At 33.9% G+C, this 21,370-nt stretch overlaps 1 protein-coding gene across 4 annotated transcripts; it reads left to right on the top strand.

Annotated features, from left to right (window-relative positions):
- The first annotated feature begins 3,264 nt into the window (after positions 1-3,264).
- Positions 3,265-14,751, top strand: LOC134270389 (uncharacterized). 4 transcript variants are annotated; one of them, XR_009992809.1, is made up of 5 exons: positions 3,265-3,350; positions 10,660-10,731; positions 11,521-11,696; positions 12,337-12,409; positions 12,849-14,751. XR_009992809.1 is itself a non-coding variant. In XM_062752626.1 (3 exons), exons 1-3 carry the CDS (start codon positions 3,315-3,317, stop codon positions 12,932-12,934), a joined length of 273 nt encoding a protein of 90 aa, XP_062608610.1. In that variant the 5' UTR covers positions 3,265-3,314; the 3' UTR covers positions 12,935-14,751. The 4 variants fall into 4 exon arrangements, 2 of the variants coding, with proteins under 2 accessions (XP_062608610.1, XP_062608609.1); XR_009992810.1 differs by lacking the exon at positions 10,660-10,731; XM_062752626.1 differs by lacking the exons at positions 10,660-10,731; positions 11,521-11,696 and having other exon boundaries at positions 12,337-12,487.
- Positions 14,752-21,370: the final 6,619 nt, after the last annotated feature.

Here is a 21,370-nt window from a genome sequence, read left to right as displayed (position 1 = left end):
ACAGATCACAGCATGGGCGTCGAAAGCAAATTGAAAGGGGGGGGGGGGGGGCTTAACCAACCAAAAAAAAAGGTAAAAAGACACTCTCATAGGCGTCGGAACCGGGGGGAGGGGGGGGGGCTTCGTAACAAACCAAAATAAACAATCCCTCGGATACAATGCAAATGAAAAATTATACAATACAAATGGAAAATACTAGTATAGAATACAAATGAAAAATTATACAATACAAATTGAAAATTATAGAATACAAATGGAAAATTATAGAATACAAATAAAAATAATACAATACAAATGAAAAATTATACAATACAAATGAAAAATTATGGAATACAAATAAAAATAATACAATACAAATGAAAAATTATACAATACAAATAAAAAATTATACACTACAAATAAAAAAATATACAATACAAATAAAAAGTATACAATACAAATGGAAAATTAGACAATACAAATAAAATTATAAAAATACAAATAAAAATTATACAATACAAATAGAAAATTATACAATACAAATGGAAAATTATAGAATACAAATAAAAATTATATAACACAAATGAAAAATTATATAATACAAATGGAGAATTATAGAATACAAATAAAACTCATACAATACAAATGGAAAAGATCGAATATTGCAACGTTTGACTTGCCATAACTTTCAGCTTATTTTTATTGTGATTTAATAATAGTGAGGTCTAATCTCTTCTTTAGTAAAAAAAAATTGTTCAAATTTCATCGGTTATCTGTGTCAAAATTCACCTTAAAATGTGTGGTGTTCACACCACAATAGAAAAATCATGCGTCTCGTAGATTCGTGGTACGTCATCAAAATCTGAGTTATTTGTATGGTGTGCTATTTCGGGCACAATTGCTTAGAAAAACGAAAAAAAAAATATTGACGAAAATCGATGTTTTATTCCATAAATTATTTAGTTTATTGCAAATACCTTAATATAATTTTCTAAAGATAAGTTTTAAAAGTTAAACAATAAAAAGCTTTCCTTGGTTATTGGTACGGGAATGAATGTCACAGTTTATATTACAGAAAATTATACATACATGTAACCCGCGTATATTTATATTAACATTTATAAAGTTAGAATTGGATTAAAATGGAATTTATTTGTCTTTTAATTTTTGATGCAAAAAGAGAGAAAAATAATTTTAATTTGAAGGACGAATATCTTATAGTTTTTACAGCACTTGTAATTCGGGTGCTGATTATGATAAACAAAAAAAAAAACTGATTTTAAACGCTAGCAACTTTCCATATTTTATTCAATGCCTAGCAAGATCACTTGATATAAACAGTCAATCATGCAGACGACATCTGGATATTCATTTGTAATAAATTTACTTACTTTTGTTTTTTGTACCCATTTAGCTATTTTAGGGAAACAGGTATGTCATCCAAAAGTGACTTATATGGATGTTTACGTAATTTGTACATTTTTTTTGCATTACTTACCGAATTTTCCTTCATTTTCGTTGAATTATGCTCCTGTGTTTACATCAGGAACACTACTTTCGATTTCTCCAAATTAAGGGGAAGATCGAAGGACCTTTAGCTGAAAAAATACCTGTCGTTCAATTTTTTTCATATTTTGTAGATCTCTAATATAGTATGTCCTACATACTTAAAAGCATATATATCAATAGGTTTCTAGACTTATTTTTGAGATATTGAGTGACAAATACTATACCCCACAGTGTCTAAGTGGAGTTTTAACACTGATGCTATGTAACTTTCAAAATCCTTCGGCCACGGAATGTCTCAGATTTCAATGAAACTTTGTGTATTATAAGATATTGGTGTATAACAGGTAAAAAACGTGTGCAATGATTTGACCTAGCAACGGTTGTCATGGAAACATATTTCATAACGACCGACAGTGGAAGTATTGGAAACTTTAAACAATCTCTTAAAAAGAGATATATCTAAAAATCAAAAACAAAAACAAATTTATCAGTCTTTTTTAAACGCTTTAAAGCCAAAATCTTATTTACCTAGCTCATAAATAATGTGTAAATATACTTTTTCAGTAAATTTCACAGTTAAACGATGGGTGCGTTCACAGTTCTACCATTAGTACCAACTTTCAATATACCATTGGTACAATAATTTGACAATGGTACCAACTGTACCAATAAACCCTGAACGGGTATTGGCATACAAATGTAACAATTTTACCAATGTTACCAATGGGAGTCCAATGGAGACATTGGTAATACTTTTTACAGATTTCTTTGTCTTCTAAGTTATTAGCACATGCCAGAATCGCAAGAAAATCATAGCAGACTCATATCCGACAAACAAACCACATTAGGATCACACTTCTTTAGTTGCCATATCTATGAGTTTTATATAATCCATTTAATGGATCATGTCTAAATCATACTTCAAAATCATGAATATAAGTGTTTGATATGATTTTTATGTGATTTTGGCATGATTTTTTAAAAAGGATTAGAGGAAAAATCGTTTATATCATTGTAAATCCGGGATCCCAGTCTTTCTAGCTTGTTGCCATGTCGATAACTAGCTGTGACGTCATTTACCAACACTAACCACACTCTAGACTGTCTGCAGAAAAATATACCATTGGCAAAAAACATTGGTACCAGTGGCATGCCAATGGTAATTAATTTTACCAACGGCAACTTTTGTCTACCAACGGCAGAACTGTGAACGCACCCGATGCCAGACTTGAGAGGAAAAATAAATGTTTTGTCCAGTCATCTAGTGTAAACATTTATGTTAGAAAAATAATATAAATATTATCTTAGAATATGGAAACTTTAAATTTATGGAGAAACCGAAGATAAATCTGGAAATAAGATTTAATTACTTGGGAATTTGGAGAAAAACAACGACAGAGTTATAGTTTTTGACGTACTCTTTTGTATTGAAGGAGAGAAAGAACGACCTTCATTTATTCCAAATTGTCTCAGCAGATCATGCAGGTGGAACTTAGGTTTCATTCGTTTCATTTTTTTAGTTGTTCGTTCTAATGTAGTGACTTTTAGTCCCCTTGATTCATTACGTTCAACTTTGTGAACCAATATTTTGACAGAATCGGGTTTGATATACAGTAAATTTTCAAATTCATGTAAAATTTGCCAAAATGAGTTTGAGTTGCATTGAGCAGCTGTTGAGAAGGATCGCCTAAGCAGAACATGGAAATATTGCGGAAATTCCTTAACAATTAGCATCACACTAATAAAATTTTTTTAAAAAAAAACGATGAAACAAAGAGCAATGAGACACTCAACGATTCATCAGGTGGAAGGCATCAATAGAAACTATGGCCGATATGGGACAATTCTTCCTGTTGGAACATGTAAGTATAAAGTAATTTAGTCAACTCAAAACATACAAAAACTAAAAGTAGACACAGACTACAGACTAGAAAGCTTCTTATTGAAAATGTATTATAAAATCAAAATAATCATGAATGAAAGGACTGATATATAACTGGAAATCATTTTTACACATGTAATGAATAGACTTCATAATATACTCCAGTAATCATGGTAATGACTAATGTTGAATATTTAGCCTTTTTCGTATTCTAATTTTTAATGGACAGGTGCTATCAATAAAGATGGCAATTTCCTGATTTTAAAATGCATTTTTGTCCTCGAATGTTCTTGAGAACGGCTCAAGATATTCACTGGAGACTTATTAGAGACGATAGATCATGAGTTATAGATTTGCAATTTTGCCTTCGTTTGCGTTGTCAGTACTTCCGGTCGCTACGGGAAGCGAATTAAAAAATATGCAGTTTTTGAACTTTTTTGTTTTTCAGTATTTTTCTTTGATATAATTAACGTTAATGAAGACCCTACTGAAAAGGCCTAATATATCATTTATTTTAGAATTGATCAATCCACCAGTCTAGTCGAACCCTCAAACGGGGGTAAACGGAAGTAGGAAAACCGTACCCTCAAATGGGGGTATGCGCATGTGCAGACACTAAAAAAAGTGCCGTTTTCACGGAAAAATGTGTGGTCCACAAAATATGCTCGTGCAAAGTGATGGATTATTTCGTAGCTCTGTATGTACCCAAATTTGATAGATTAAAGATGTTTAAAGAGATTGTATTGCGAAAAAGTATATGTTTATTGCAAAAATCGAGACTTTTTCTCTCTCAAAGTTAGCATATTCTGTGCCTTGACCTCCATGCTTGATACAACTACATTTTTTTATTCCTAATTTAATAAAACGGATGAATAAACAGTCAGTGGTTTGTTTAAAGTTGAACTACATATAATTCCCTTCCCCAGTATTACAAATCTTGTGTAACTATCATGTTATTTATTATTTTTCGACACTTTCTTGTGTGCCCGTCCGAATTTTCTCTGTCCTGTAAACAAACTTTTGTGCTTCAGAAATGAGGTAAATATAAACGAAAACATTTTTATTACTTTTTTTTTAATTGAAACAAAGGTGTACACAATTCATTTTTGTATGTTTGTGATTTTTAAAAAAATATTTTTTTTTAAATAAGAACAGTTATCGTTCTTGAATTCCACTTCCGCTTTTGCGCGTTGCATTAAGGGAAGGAAAACCCTCATTTGAGGGTATACCCCCGTTTGAGGGTTCGACTAGACTGATCCAAACACTACATATTTGCATTTGAAAATCTGAAGCGGGTCCAAGATGGCGGCTGTCTCAGTAAACTCGGCCATTAGGCAAGTCGGGGTCTAGAAGGTCAGCCGAGCGTTTGGATGAAAGAAACTTCTACCATAAATATCAATGACATGTAAAGGAATCATTGGATTGTCACGTCGTAATTACGTTGCATTTCTGTTTCAGATTATAGTTTTAATCCGAGGTTTCTTCAAAAGTCTGTTAGTATTGCTTATGTCTGAATATTTTTGTAATAAATGCAAGTTATTGAACATAAATAGTATCAGATTTCATGACCGTTGGAGAGCGAGAGATTTTTTCAGCGAAACATTCCAATCTCTTCATGAATCTGTTTCTAATCGGAAGGGAGTCCACTTTGGGGGTAAACAGGATACAAAATTCATGTACAATGCGATAAATATATTTTCTAAAGCTCGAAATTCCGGTGTTAAGAACATACATTTCTAAATTTTAATGAAGCTATCACATCAATTCAATAGATCATGCATTTCAAAGGAATAGCTTTAAGAGCTACTCGTGACGTTTGGCACGAAAAAAAAAATGTATCGTGACCCGACTTAACTAGTAGACAAATGACAACAGAAGTGCAGTAATAGATACCATTGGCATGCCTGTATATGGAGTTGCATGGAATAGAAAGTTGAATACATATCAAATAAAAGAAAGTAAACAGTACCATTTGTTCATCAGTAATAGGTTATCTCTCCTAAAAGGAGATGGGTGAACATGACGAGAGATAAGCCTATACCGCAACAAACATTGAGGTGAAAAATTAAATCTCAATTATATCAAAATTTTCCTTAATATTTCATCTAACATTAAAGTATACTTTATATAAAATCTCTACAACTTACACAAATCTCATGAAGATTGAAGTTATCTGCCTATGAAATATTATACACACACGAAAGAGGAAAAAACGTGTCATTTTTTCACACTGTAACACTTTTTAGCTCACCTGAGCCGAAGGCTCAAGTGAGCTTTTCTGATCAAAATTTGTCCGTTGTCTGTCGGCGTTGTTGTCGTCGTTGTTGTCGTCGTAAACTTTTCACATTTTCATCTTCTTCTCAAGAACCACTGGGCCAAATTCAACCAAACTTGGTACAAAGTATCCTTGGGTAAAGGGGATTCAAGTTTGTTCAAATGAAGGGCCAGGCCCTTTTCCAAGGGGAGATAATTATGAATTGGAGAAAAATTAATGACATTTTTAAAAAATCTTCTTCTCAAGAACCACTGGACCAGGAAAGATGAAACTCATGTGGAATCATCCTCAGATAGTGTAGATTCAAGTTTGTTCAAATCATGACCCCCGGGGGTAGGGTGGGGCCAAAATGGCCGATCAAAGTTTTACATAGGAATATATAGGAAAAATCTTTAAAAATCTTCTTCTCAAGAACCACTGGGCCAGGAAAGATGAAACTCACGTGGGATCATCCTCAGGTAGTGTAGATTCAAGTTTGTTCAAATCATGACCCCCGGGGGTAGGGTGGGGCCAAAATGGCCAATCAAAGTTTTACAAAGGAATATATAGGAAAAATCTTTAAAAATCTTCTTCTCAAGAACCACTGGGCCAGGAAAGATAAAACTCATGTGGAATCATCCTCAGGTAGTGTAGATTCAAGTTTGTTCAAATCATGACCCCCGGGGGAAGGGTGGGGCCAAAATGGCCGATCAAAGTTTTACAAAGGAATATATAGGAAAAATCTTTAAAAATCTTCTTCTCAATAACCACTGGGCCAGGAAAGATGAAACTCATGTGAAATCATCCTCAGGTAGTGTAGATTCAAGTTTATTCAAATCATGACCCCCGGGGATAGGGTGGGGCCAAAATGGCCGATCAAAGTTTTACATAGGAATATGTAGGAAAAATCTTTAAAAATCTTCTTCTCAAGAACCTTTGGGTCAGGAAAGATGAAACTCATGTGGAATCATCCTCAGGTAGTGTAGATTCAAGTTTGTTCAAATCATGACCCCGGGGATAGGGTGGGGCCAAAATGGCCGATCAAAGTTTTACATAGGAATATATAGGAAAAATCTTTAAAAATCTTCTTCTCAAGAACCTTTGGGACAGGAAAGATGAAACTCATGTGGAATCATCCTCAGGTAGTGTAGATTCAAGTTTGTTCAAATCATGACCCCGGGGAAGGGTTGAGCCAAAATGGCCGATCAAAGTTTTACATAGGAATATATAGGAAAAATCTTTAAAAATCTTCTTCTCAAGAACCTTTGGGTCTGGAAAGATGAAACTCATATGGAATCATCCTCAGGTAGTGTAGATTCAAGTTTGTTCAAATCATGACCCCGGGGGAAGGGTTGGGCCAATCAAAGTTTTACAAAGGAATATATAGGAAAAATCTTTTTAAAATCTTCTTCTCATTAGTACCACTGGGCCAGGAAAGGATAAACTCATGTGGAATCATCCTCAGGTAGTGTAAATTCAAGTTTGTTCAAATCATGACCCCCGGGGGTAGGGTGGGACCAAAATGGCAGATCAAAGTTTTACATAGGAACATATAGGGAAACCTTTTAAAATCTTCTTTTCAACTACTTCAAAGCCAGGCTTCGTTATATTTATAGGGAATCATCCTCAGGTAGTGTAGATTCAAGTTTGTTCAAATCATGACCCCCTGGGGGGATGTAAAATTCAAGCAGCCCCCCCCCCCCCCCCCCGTTTACTTTCAGTTCTGATCGATCTGATCTGTGTTTTTTCCTAGCCAATTGCTCAGGTGAGCGATGTGGCCCCTGGGCCTCTTGTTTTGTTATGAGTGGGTCTTCTCTCCATTTTTTTGAAAGGTAATCCTCAAAGTTTGCATAAAAACATACATATTTTGGTTTCCAAAATTATGGAGCAATTTAAGACCCACTATACCTTAAAAATATAATTTTATGACATAACTTTGGTATCTTGTTGAGAAATACTTGAAGTCCCTTAAGTCAATGGTCATATCACAAACAAGATTTAAATGCCACACTTCGTCAGGACTTGTGTAGCTTATTGGTTAGCGTGCTGGTCTCAAAGAGAATGCAGCTCAGGGTTTTTATTGCCAGGGTTTGAATCTAATGGATACCACACTATTTTTTTTTTTATATAAAAGAATAAATTTTATTGAAAAATTTTCCTCAGAACTTTTTGTTTTTCATGATTTCATAAAAATCAATGATGAGAACTTTACTCTAAATACTAAATTCACAATTTGAATATGATTCTTATATATCTGAAGCTATTGGGCTTTCTGCATGCTAAGTTCACCCATCTCCTTACTCTTAAAACTCAAGGATCAAATTCCAATGTGATATTCTTGGGCAAAGTTTTCCAAGATAGCTCTCATTTTATAATTCCATACTTTAAAAAAACATGTAATATATATTAGAATCAAAAAAGGCAGTCTCGCGATATTGCATTTTAAATTTGAAGCGGATTCCCAAAACTGTAATGGGTAATGGATTTTCACGTCGGCCACTCGGGTTCAACCCCTCGTATATCTGATTTTTTCGATCACTTTTTCAATTTGATCTTACGGGTTTTGCACGTTGCTCGCAATAAGTTTCGTATCTAGTTATTATTATTCGGTGCTCGATCGATTTTCACGAAACTTTCAGATCTGATAGATATTGGTCTGAACCTTATTGGAAATTTTTTATATATACGCTGTCACTTCCGGTCGTGAGATATGGACGTTTTACTGATTTTTAGAGGGTTAGCTTGTCCTGGCAATCACTCCAAAACGAATAAAGATATTGGCTTGAGATTTTCAGTGAAGGTAGAGGAAGGATTGCTGAATTGCTTTTTTGAGTCTATATCTTTCCAGCGCAAAAGGCGTTGAAGCTCGCCTGAGCTCAATATTATTATTACTTTTTCGACCATCTAATTTTGTGCACGCGATTTCTCGAAGACTACTGGATGGATTTTCATGAAATTTGCAGGAACAATGAGTTGTTATCTGAAGTTATTTTATCCAAGAGATTTTTTGGAAATTCCTTTCTGGTGCCAAGTTACGGACAATTTTCTGATTTTAAAATGACATTTTGTTTGCAGATAATCTCAAGAACGGTAAAAGATATCACTGTGAAACTTTCAGGGATTATAGATCGTGATAAATACTATCCAAGACGCGATCTTTTGTACGTCGTCTCTACTTCCTGTCGTAACGGCATGCAAATTTTAAAAGTCGTATTTTTGAACTTTTTTGTTTTTGAATATTTTCAAATTATATTGGTATGGTTGATAGAAATAATTCTTATTAGGCTGAATATATAATTTGTTTGTAAATTGATAAATTCAAATTTGAGATATTAACATTCAAAAATCTGAAGCGGGACCAAAATGGCGGCAGTCTCTGTCAATTCTGACATTTCGCAACAGGGGTTTACAGAGGCAGCCGAGCGTTTGCTTTAACGAAAGTAACATAAGGAGCGATGAAATGTGTAGGGATACTTGGATTGTCACGTCGTAGGTTCGTTGCAATTCTGTGTCAAACTTCATTTATAATCCAAGGTCTCCTTACAAGTCTTCTTTAATTGGTTGTGGTTGTTTCTCAAAGTAGAAATAGAAAAGAATTAATGTGCAAATCAAGTACAATATCCAATATCTTTTGTTTTGCATCACGGAAACACATAGCTTAAATCATATTAGTTATAATTAATGGTTTTTCAAGAAACAATATATAAAGTAGGTACAAAACGTGACCACTGTTTTCCCATGCACACTTGTGTCATATTAAATTAATAGAAAGGACAACTGTCACAATAAGAAAACATTTTTTTAAAAAGATAACTATTTTTCAAAGACCGTTTAATTGACCTATATTAACATTTTTTTCTCAATGCAAGTTATTGAACAAAATGGAATCTTATTCCTTGACCCTCGTAGGGCGATCGAGGCATTTTATTATTTTTTTTTCTTACCGATTTTGTGCAAGCGAGTTCTCGGAAACGGCATAGTTGATTTTCACGAAACTTTCAGATCTGATAGATATTGGTCTGAACCTTATTAGAAATTTTTTATATCTACGACATCACTTCCAGTCGTGATATATGGACGATTTACTGATTTTCGTAGGGTCAGCTTGTCCTGGCAATCACTCCAAAACGAATGAAGATATTGACTTGAGATTTTCAGTGAAGGTAGAGGAAGGATTGTAGAATTGCTTTTTTGAGTCTATATCTTTCCAGCGCAAAAGGATTTGAAGTTCACCTGGGCTAAAAAAATAGACTCAGAAATATCTCGCAAAATTTGATACGTTTTCTTTGATATCTTTGTACCTGTAAATAATTTGTTAAAGGATATATAATAAAAGTTCTTCAGAATTACAAGTTCTTTCATTTGATATGAAGAAAAAGGGTCTGACCCCTCAAATAAAGGCACAGAGGGGCCAGAACGTTTTGATTTATAGCTCTTTAACTATCAAGATTTTGTGATACATTTCTGAAGCAAAAATATTTATCTTAACAATCTGCAACAATATATTGTAAAACTATTATCATATGTTACGTAATAAGGGGCCTTAAGGGGCCAAAATGCTAAATCTTTGCTTCTTTATATCTCGGAAAGGATAAATATTTTGATAAGCAGTATTGAATAAAAGATGTTCAGAATCGTATTCTTAACAATATACAACCATTCATTTTTTGCAAATCGACAACATTAAGGACTTGAAGGGCTGGCCCCTATATATTTCTATTCTACATAGCTTGAAAACGAAGAGAAATTTATGAATAGTTATTGAACAAAAAATCTTTAAAATCACGAGCCTTATAATTTGATATGAAGACAAAGGGTCTGACCCCTTAAATAAGGGGCCTATAAGGGCCAAGACATTCATCTAGAATTATTAGATAAGGTTATCTAAATCAAAAGAGAGAAAGCTTGATATCATTCTGTATTGACAAAGATAATAGTCAAAATCATATCTCATTTGATCGAAAAATCGGATGGAAGACCTACTCGTTGCTCGCAACGAGATCTCATCTAGTTAAATTATTATATTTCATTTTAGGCAGTGGAACAGCGTAAAGAATGTAGCAGATTGTTTCTGAGACCAAGAATTCAGATACAAAACAATGTAAATGTAAGATCATAGATTTATTTCAGTATTAATTTCATATCTCCTCACTCATCTTTATGTTATTAATATTATACTCCCACCCCCGTTAATTTTGTGATTTAAATAAATGCTTAATTGCAGCTTAAATGACAAACTCTAAAGCAATTCTTAAGCAATCATGTTAAGAAAGATAGATTCTTATTTTCACACAAAAGGTCATATGTGCAGGAGAATATAACATATTATTATACCTCATTATAAATATTCTACACATCGCGTAATCTGATTGGTTCTAGGTTATCACGTGATCAGGTCGTAAAACTTCATATTTCCCGGCCATCGGCACGCTTTTCATCATATTCCACCTCTTCGGAACACCTAGTGTATTTTCCCGCAATATTTTTCTTGTTCGTTGAACGAAAACTCCAGAGAGTAGTAGACATCACAATAGCCTGGTTTACATCACAAAATTGCTGATTAGAAATGTGTCAAAAGGTTTCAGGAACTTTGACGTTAAAAATGAAAGTGACTGGAGAGCAGTACCGAATATGAAAGTTTATGTTTAGTTCAAAGGTTTTGCTTATTCGGTATAATAAACAATTCATTGCATGAATGTTCGGGAAACATGAAGACTTATTCAGCTAAGAAATATCATATTCCCCTCGGGCTAATATGATTTTTCTTGGCTGAATAAGTCTTCATATTTCCCTCACTATCATGCAATAAATGTATATTGTTATACCTTTAACTTTCTTCCTAATCCTATACAAATCTATACAGAAAAAGTCTTAACATTTTTAATATGTTTTGCAGAGCAGGTGCATAGAAAAAAAATCGATGTTGGACCACTGAGTGAGATGTTGGACCACTCGGAGAAATGTTGGACCGCTTACGTTACAGAATGGACAGAGCTTAATCTCATTTTCATTCGTTGATGTTAAACAGTGACAGACTTGATGTTACATCATGGAATGCAGCACAAAATACATGTATGTCAAAAAAATAAAATAAAATTAAAGGTATAACAAAACATTTATTGACAGAGATCTTGGGCAATATGCGTTTTGTGGGACCCTCGAACCAAACTGACGGCCTCAGGCAGTCAGTTTGTTTCTTGGTTCCGACAAAACGCATGTTGCCCTTGAACTCGGTCAATAAATGTATAGTATTTTTTCTACAATGTTGAATCTTAGCCAATTCAATTATATAATAATTTAATTTACTTTGAGAAAGCCATTTCAATTAAATTGTGTGCAATATGATCAGTTGTCATCACATTTTATATCTAAGAAAAATTTATGAATTCTTGTTAAGTGTATACATTTTTTTCAATCTCCCTACAACTAAGCTAAGATGTAGAGCTCTAGTAGCTGCTCATCATGTAATTGTAAACAGACACAGCTGACTTTGGCTTTTAAAATCTAACAAATTATGTGTTGATTAATTTGCTGAGATGAAGTATAGATTGAATCAGAGAACACTTTGCCTGGTGTCTCTTTGTTCATCTGTCTTAATGTAAATGTAAAGACTGAAAGGTTAAGGTCAATGATCAATCTCAACAAAGGGCAAAAAATTTTACTAATTTTTTTAAAAAGATTACTGTTTTTCTATTGTTTCTTGTATTTTTAGGAAAATGTTGAATCCAGTCAAGAAACACCAACGGATAGCCAAGAAAGCCAAGATTCAGAGGCATCAATTTCTGGTATCGATCACCTTTCAAAACTTGCAGCGTGCAACAAGAGTCATCTTAAAACACTTAGAGGGTCATTTGTTAGTTCAAGTGAGCAAACAAGAAGAAGATATGCTGCCAAAGCAAATAAATGCCTCTCTCTTCTTTTAAAGACAATATGTCTTGGAGAAAGTGATGCCTTAAAAGATGCAATGTTTTCAAAATTATAAAAGTCTTACACCCATTACGAGTCACCGGCACTTATTGAGGCTTTAACTGAGAGTTACCTAAAAGCTGAGACACCAACAGTTCGGCGTCAAATATTAATTATTCTTACCACCCCGACCATTTATCAACTTTAATACCACGAGACACTTGTCCGAGCCGCAGTGATGACTATCTTTGCAGTGTAAGGAAGAAGTAAAACATGTATTTTCATTCTTATTGTATTAAAATATTTTGTTATTTTCAGAAAAAGAACTACCAGAAGGAGACGGTAAAGAGGAACGGACATATCACACCATAAGACGTGCTTCAAAATCTGAATATACAGAGTGAATTTTACTTACTGCAAATCCTTGTGAAAGAACACCTTTGTTGTATTGACATAAAAACAACGGAATTGTCAGGATCCTTGAACATGACGCAACTGGCTGCATACGATGGCAATTAGAAATGCATACATGTTTACATTGATCTTTGTTAGCGAATAAGACAAAAAGCAAAATAGCAAGTTTATCCTATTACCGTACATGTACTGAATGTATTCACTTTATTTTGTTGAACTACATCATGAGTTAAAAAATTGTACAATATCACATACAGTTTATGGTGGGATTCCTCTAACTTTTATGAATCTGTTTGCAAAATCTATACTTTAAAGTTACAATTTATTACCTCTAAAACATTGTATGTTTTTTTTGTAAATTATTACACTGTTTTTGTATGTATGTAATGATAACCAAATCACCCAATTTTCCCGCACTTTTTACCATGTATTTAGCATTTTTTTACCATGCTTAAGTGTATTAATATTTTACAACTGATGACCAGGCAGTCTTCATTTAACAGTGTAATACATAACACATTTTTATCTGAATATTTTTAAAACAAGGATAACATGCCGTGGATTGATTCTGTGTTCAAAACTTCATAATCACTGGGTTTTCTTATTTATGTTGTACACGTATTTGGAATAAAAAAGGAATTGTTAAAAGAAAAGTGAAATTAATCATTCTATTGTTGTCAAAGAAAGATAATAAAACCAGTTTACTTATGCACAGAATTGGTCAACACATATTGTCATTGATAATTCATCCAAGAATCATATGTATAATAAATCTACAAAGTCAATTTGAGTGATATCAAAGAAAGTTCTTTATCTTTTTTAATATAAGTGCAAAAAGGTCAAGCAGGGCAACATGTGCCCAGGTGTACATGTATAAATTGTTTTCTGTGATATAGAATGTAATTTAGAAGAATATTACTTGGAATTTTACTCGTTTTCTTTGAAATATTTTGATTAATTCTATCTATCAAAGTCGATTTGAACGATATAAGGAAAACTTCTTTTCTTTTTAGCTCTTCTGAGCCAAAGGCTCAAAGAGCTAATGCTATGGCCATTTGTGCGGTGTGCGTAAACTTTTTAGAATATGGGCCATAACTCAAGAACCCCTTGGCCAATCAGTACCAAATTTGTCACAGGGTATCCTTGGCCCAAGGGCTACCATTTATACTAAAATAAGGGTTGGGACCCTTAAACAAGGGGAGATAATCAGGAAAACAAAACCAAAAGTACTGGTTGCTAAAAAATCTTCTCCATAACCACCAGGCAGATTTTCACCAAACTTACATACAATTATCAGGATATGTCGAAGATTAAAATTTGCACGGGGAATTACCCTGGGGCAAAGGGCGTGGTCTCAAGGTCACATCAAAGTTGACCTAAATTTACAATTAATAAAAACGTGTATATTTTGCTTATTGCAAGGACTAGGATCATCAATTCTTGTAAGTTGATGCATCTTACGACTTCACATCATGTTAACTCAAAAGTAGGTCACGATGACCTACTTTTTAAATTTTGCGGGGATTTGTTTTCAAATTGATTTGAAGGCATATTTTGGACACTTTAAGGCTTATGATCATCAAACTTTGTCAGTTGATGCATCTTGGGTCCTCAAACAATGTCAACTTAAAAGTAGGTCACCGTGACCTACTTTTTGAACTTTATGACTTATCCTTTTAAAAACATTAAATCTCATTATTTCAGACACTGAGAGGTTTAGAATCATCAAATCTTGTACTTTGATGCATCTTGGGGTCTTGAAACATATTTATGAAAAAGTAGGTCACTGTGACCTACTTTTTGAATTTTGCCGACATTTGTTTTCATATTGTTTAAAACGCATATTTTGATTACCTTCAGACCTACGATCATCAAACTTGGTCAGTAGATGCATCTTGGGTCTTTGAAAAATCTCGACCAAAATGTAGGTCACAATGACTTACTTTCGACATTTAATGGCTATATTTAAGTATCTTAGGTATTTATTGGCTTAGAATTATCAAACTTTGTGAGTCCATGCATATTTGATTTTCGAAGAGTGACGACCAAAAAGTAGGTCACGGTGACCTACTTTTGACATTTTATGGCTTTATTTAAGTATCTCTGGTACTTATTGACCTAAAATCATCAAACTTTGTGAGTTGATGCATCTTGGGTTTTCGGAGAACGTTGACCAAAAAGTAGGTCACAGTGACCTACTTTTGACATTTTATGGCTATAATTAAGTATCTCTGGCACTTATTGGCTAAGAATCATCAAACTTTGTCAGTTGAGGCACCTTGAGTTTTCGGAGAACGTCGACCAAAAAATAGGTCACAGTGACCTACTTTTGACATTTTATGGCTATATTTAATTATATCTGGTACCTATTGGCTCGGAATTATCAAACTTTGTCAGTTGAGGCATCTTAGGGTTTCATTGAATGTCCAACAAGAAGTAAGTCACAGTGACCTAATTTTGAATATCTCAGGTACTTATTGGCTTAGAATCATCAAATTTTGTTAATTTAGGCATTATGGGTTTTTGATGATGCATCTTGGGTTTTCAGAGAATGTTGACCAAAAAGTAGGTCATGGTGACCTACTTTTGAATATCTCAGGTACTTATTTAATTAGAATCATTAGTCTTTGTCAATTGATGTATCTTGAGTCCTCAGAAAATTTCAATCAAAAGGTAGGTCACTGTGACCTACTTATGGTATTTTATAATTATATTATAATATCTTCAGTCTTAATTGGCTAAATATTATCAAACTTTGTAAGTTGATGCATTTTGGGTCTTATGATTCTAATAGAGTTGGAGGCTTCAAATAGAAGTGATAGATTGTACAATTTATCAGAAGAGCGATTCAAGGCCCTTGGGCCTCTTGTTTAATATAAGTGCAAAAAGGTCAACCAGAGCAACATGTGTCTAGGTGTACATGTATAAATTGTTTTTGTGATACAAAATGTAATTTAGAAGAATATTACAAAGAATTTACTCATTTTCTGTGAAATATTTTGATAAATTCTTGATAATCTCTCTTAGTCACCATATTCTTCAAAATTGCATCCTTCTAAAGGAAGGGGGTAGGGTAGGGTGTAAGATAATAATCTTGTTCCAGGTTGAATTTAAACCCCATTATGTAGTATGATTTTTTTTCTAAAATTTAAGACACTTATAGGCTAACTGTAATATGTAATAAAAAAAGAAATTTGATGGGTAATTTTTTCACAGTGGAAGCAGAAGTATGAGACTTTGTGCAATGAATAGGCAATATTTAAACCTAATTTGACCATGCATGTTGGTAAATGTAATTCTGTTTTTTGCTTACAATGCTTGATAAATTTAAGATTGATGTCAAATATTAATCCATACAGACAGATGTTTGAATTCATATATGACAAATGATAATTGATATAGCAATAAAAGATTTACATCCCTTTTCATATCATATTATTATATTATTTTATCCTGCTTTTTCAGCTCTTCGGTGGTTGATGAAGGCTATATTAAAAATGTCAAATTTCTCTAAAACTAGCCTGATGACCTGCCTTGAATTTTTGATATGATTTAGAACAAGGACTCAACACAAACATATAAAAAATTCAGAAAAATTCAATGGGTAGTTTTGTTGTTGACAACCTATCAATCTCTACCTTAATGCATGCGGATAAACCTTAAACCCCCCCCCCCCCCCCCCACTTCTATATATTTTTCTATTTAAATGAAGACAAAATGCAAATAATCATATTTGTAGAATAACAAAACACTTACATTTGAAAAATATAAAAATTCACTTCACGTCCCTTTTCTTTATTAACCTTTTTATAAGCTACATATTGCATTGAATTCATATTTTGGAATGTCTTTGGTCCTATAACACACCTGGCCGTGCCGACAAATGGAATACCGCGCGTTAGCATTTGTTGTATTTTTTCGTTAATTCAACAGGGTTAATTTTTTTTTATTAATTTATGTCAAACACTGTACATTTTGGTGATCATAAAGTATTGAAAATGCATATAGTTCCTACTGTGTATTCTAACGCGCGGTGACAAGGTTTCGCGTGTGTTATAGAGATTTGAACGTCATGGATTTCTAATGGATTTCATAAAGAAAATTACACTGAATGTAAATATAACTGTATAGATACCAGGACGGGGTCAAGAGGTCATAGATGTGCGTATGGATAAACGTTCGACGTAAATTCTCAGTGACGTCATAAGGGGTCGACGTGCGCTGACTGAATTACATATATACATACCGTTGGGTTTGAAAAATAATGCATTTCACACGTTAAAAGTCACAATCAGGCATATATAAATAAGTCACAAATGTAACTAGTGCTAATTGTAACGGGGACCGTTACAGATGTTCCCCAAACGCTCCGGCCCCAACTCCCTTTTGGTGCCATATTCCCTGGATGCTTCATTAAATAAGACAAACTCGATGCATTTGAGACTTAAAAACGTTTACCAAGAAGTGTACAAAGTTCATCAAATTTTAGCATTGCACGCGTGCGCATGTAAATGCATGTGCGTAATGTCCATATCATCTTGTCTACACAATCTATATATTTTAATATACTTAATATTAAAGTATTTAATCCAAAAGTATTAAAAAGATACGCTCATTCAATTGTGTTTTTGATTTTGCTCATTTCACGTGCACGCACGTGCATACATGAGCATGGTGACCATACCTTCTTGTAGATGTCCGTTACATCTATCTATGTTCTAAATCCCACCCCGTTTGGTTGAAAACCAAGGGAGTTATAGCTATTTAAAGTTTCAGCCAATCAGATTGCAGTGCACGTACATGCACGTGTATGCATGTGCATGGTGACCATGTTTTCTTGTAGTAGTCCAGTATATCTATCTATGTTCCAAATCCCATCCTGTTTGGTTGAAAATCAAGGGAGTTATAGCTATTTAAAGTTTAAGCCAATCAGATTGCAGCGCACGTGCATGCACGTGTTTTCATGATAATTGCTATATATCATGTTGTAGGATATCCTAATGCATGGCTATTTTCAAAATTTCAAAGGATTTCGTCAATAAACAAGAAAGATATTGAGACTTTAGTTTCAGCCAATCAGAGCAAAGCGCACGTGCATGCGCGTGAGATCTTGCTATTTTGACCATGTCATATTGTCTATGCTACTAATATATCCTTATATTATAAGTTTCAAAGCATTTCATCAAAAATTTAAAAAGTTACGCGTATATCAATTAAATCGGTCATTACACATGTTGCACGTGCACGCTCTAAGCACGTGCGCGCAAAATGACCTTCGTTCCGCAAATCTACATTACATGTCTACTGACCCTAAAAACATTTCACCTTAGTCGGATGTATAGTTTACGAGATCATTCCCGGACAAAAAAGTACCCAGGAAGAAGAAGAAGAAGAAAAATAATAATAATAATAACTAGTGCTAATTGTAACGGGAACCGTTACAGATGTTCCCCAAACGCTCCCCAACTTCATTTTGGTGCCTCATTCCCTCGAAGCTTCATAAAAAAACTAAACCCTATGCATCTGCAACTTAAACAACGTTTTTCCTAAAGTATACCAAGTATAAACAAAATTTTTACATTGCACGTGCGCACACTTGCATGCATATGCGGAATGACCATATAATTGTATCTACACTATTAATTTATTATAATGTACTTAACATCTCGGCATTTAATCAAAAAGTATTCGAAAATACGCTAAATCAAGTGCGTTTGTAATTTTACGTATTGCACGTGCACGCACGTGCATGCATGTGCATGATGACCATACCCTCTTGTAGGGGTCCATTAAGACTATCTATGTTCTAAATCCCATCCTGTTTAGCTGAAAACCAAGGGAGGTATAGCCATTTAAAGTTTTAGCCAATCAGATTGCAGCGCACGTGCATGCGCGTGATTTCATGAAAATTATTTTATATCATATCGTAGGATATTTTAATGCATGACTATGTTTTAAATTTCAAAGTATTTCGTCAAAAAACGAACAAGATATTGAGATTTTTGTTTCAGCCAATCAGAGCGAAGCGCACGTGCATGCGCGTGAGTTCATGATAATTTGACCATGTCCTCTTGTCTATAATACTAATATATTCTTATATTCTGAGTTTTAACAAATTTCATCCGGAAATAGAAAAATTACGGCTTTATCAATTGTATTGGTCATTTTAGATGTTGCACGTGCACGCTCTTGCAAGCACGTGCGCGCAAAATAACCTTGAAAATCTACATAACATGTCTACTTACCCTAAAAAGATTTTACTTACATCAGATGAACAGTTTACAAGATCATTCGCGGACAAATAAGTACCCAGGAAGAAGAAAAATAATAATAAGAAACAGAGTAAAAACAATATGTTCCCAAACTTCGTTTGGGGAACATAATAAGAAACAGAGTAAAAACAATATGTTCCCCAACTTCGTTTGGGGAACATAAAAATAAGTAATAAGGTATCATTTTAAAACATCCATCGGGCTATAAATACGGGTTGGTACGAGATTAAATTCATCATGAAGCCCTTCGGGCTTTTTGGAATTTAATCTCGTGTCCAACCCGCATTTAAATCCCGATAGATGTTTAAAAATGATACCGAATTTCTTAAATGAAAACTGATGTTATTTGTGACTTGTGGGCACCGTCACTACGGCCTGCTTTTTTTTTTAACAGAGTTATGTTTGCCATTCCCGGATAACCATTTAAAGCGAGATTCTTACCGGTCCCCAGAAAAACGCGCTAAAATGTAGTGTCGCCGAAGGCGACTTCAGTATATATGAGATAAAAAATTTAAATATGAGTTTTTTTGGCCTTTTGACCCCAAAATTGGATTCTACGGTTAAAAGTTTAGTTTAAAACTTTGTTTTTAAACAAAGTTTTTAACCTCGTTCTCTGAAAAAAATTAATAAACGTTGTTTATTCATGGAAAAAATGGACAAAGAATAATTCTGAACGAAGCGCGTGCGGCGCATGCTTAGTGTCATTTCTTTCGGACTTAGCCAATCTTCCATGTAAACAAACGAAGGAAATGCCTATGAATCTGAATTATGATCTTGGAAAAATTACAGAAACGACTGAATTTCTTAACTTAACTAAAAGAACGATTCACTAACCCTAATCCATCGGATGGTATGCAAGGACTAAGACGTTCAGACGAAATCTCCCGGGCAGATGCTAAACTAACCCTAATCAGTCGAATAATGTGCGAGGACTAACCCTAATCTCTCGGATGGACGCGAGACTAACCAAAATCAGTCGAATACTAGTGCAAGGACTAACCCTAATCTCTCAGGTGGGTGCAAGACTAACCCTAATCAGTCGAATAGTGTGCAAATTTATCCCATTTCGGTTGAGTGACGTAGTTGTTACGTCATAGTCCAATGAGCGCGAGGATCTTGCGGATCTGGGGACCGGTAAAGTAAAGTCTACCCTCTGTTTCTAACTAGATAAGTTTTTTTGAAAGTTGTTTTAATGAAAAATTCTTTAAAATATACGTGACCGATGACATGACATAGAGCGCAGCCTAGAACATTCATAATTTTTCTGTCACTAGTATTAGTACTGGATAGATACATCTTTGGTAAAAATATGAAGTTTCTTCTACGCTGCGCTCTATATTTTCTGGAAGAAAAACTGCTTGAAAATAAGCAGTTTTATACAAAATATGCTAAAATGGCTTTTATGATGTCAAATTTCTAGAATAACGGCATTTTGATCAAATTGAAAATAACCAATTAAGGTCGCATTTATAACTGTACAAATTAAAGCTATATACAAAGTAAATTCAGATATTCTTTTTAAGGGGCCATTTGAGACACTTGTCATATATTACTCTTACGCCCTATTCACACGGAGAGTTTAATTCGAATTAAACGTAAGTTTACTGCGAATTAGCTTCGCTTAGCGTTCACACGGAGAATTTAATGCGAATTAGTTTACTTCGCATTAGTTTACTGCGCATTAAATTACTTCGCATTAGCTCCGTGTGAACGCTAAGCGAAGCTAATTCGAATTAAATTTTGGGGCATGCGTAATGGCAAAATTAAGTCAAATGCGTCATGTCGGTGGTCAGCTTTACGTACTTGTGCTATTTTTGAGTGAAAAACTAAGAAAAAATGTGTTAATCACTAATGCCCTGTTCACACGGAGAGTTTAATTCGAATTAAACGTAAGTTTACTGCGAATTAGCTTCGCTTAGCGTTCACACGGAGAATTTAATGCGAATTAGTTTAATTCGAATTAGTTTACTGCGCATTAAATTACTTCGCATTATCTCCGTGTGAATGCGCGAAGCTAATTCGAATTAAATTTTGGGGCATGCGTAATGGCACAATTAAGTCAAATACATCATGTCGGTGGTTGGCTTTAAGTACTTTTTTTTGAGTGAAAAACTATGAAAAAATGTGTTAATCACTAGTAAACTAATGCGAATC

This window comes from Saccostrea cucullata, unplaced genomic scaffold, assembly GCF_032062105.1.
Source record: "Saccostrea cucullata isolate Sc308-1 unplaced genomic scaffold, CSIRO_AGI_Scuc_v1 ctg2065, whole genome shotgun sequence".
In the NCBI taxonomy this organism is placed as follows: Eukaryota; Metazoa; Mollusca; class Bivalvia; order Ostreida; family Ostreidae; genus Saccostrea; species Saccostrea cuccullata.
The sequence above is the reverse complement of the archived record's forward strand: the minus strand, read 5'-3'. Positions and strand labels throughout refer to the sequence as shown.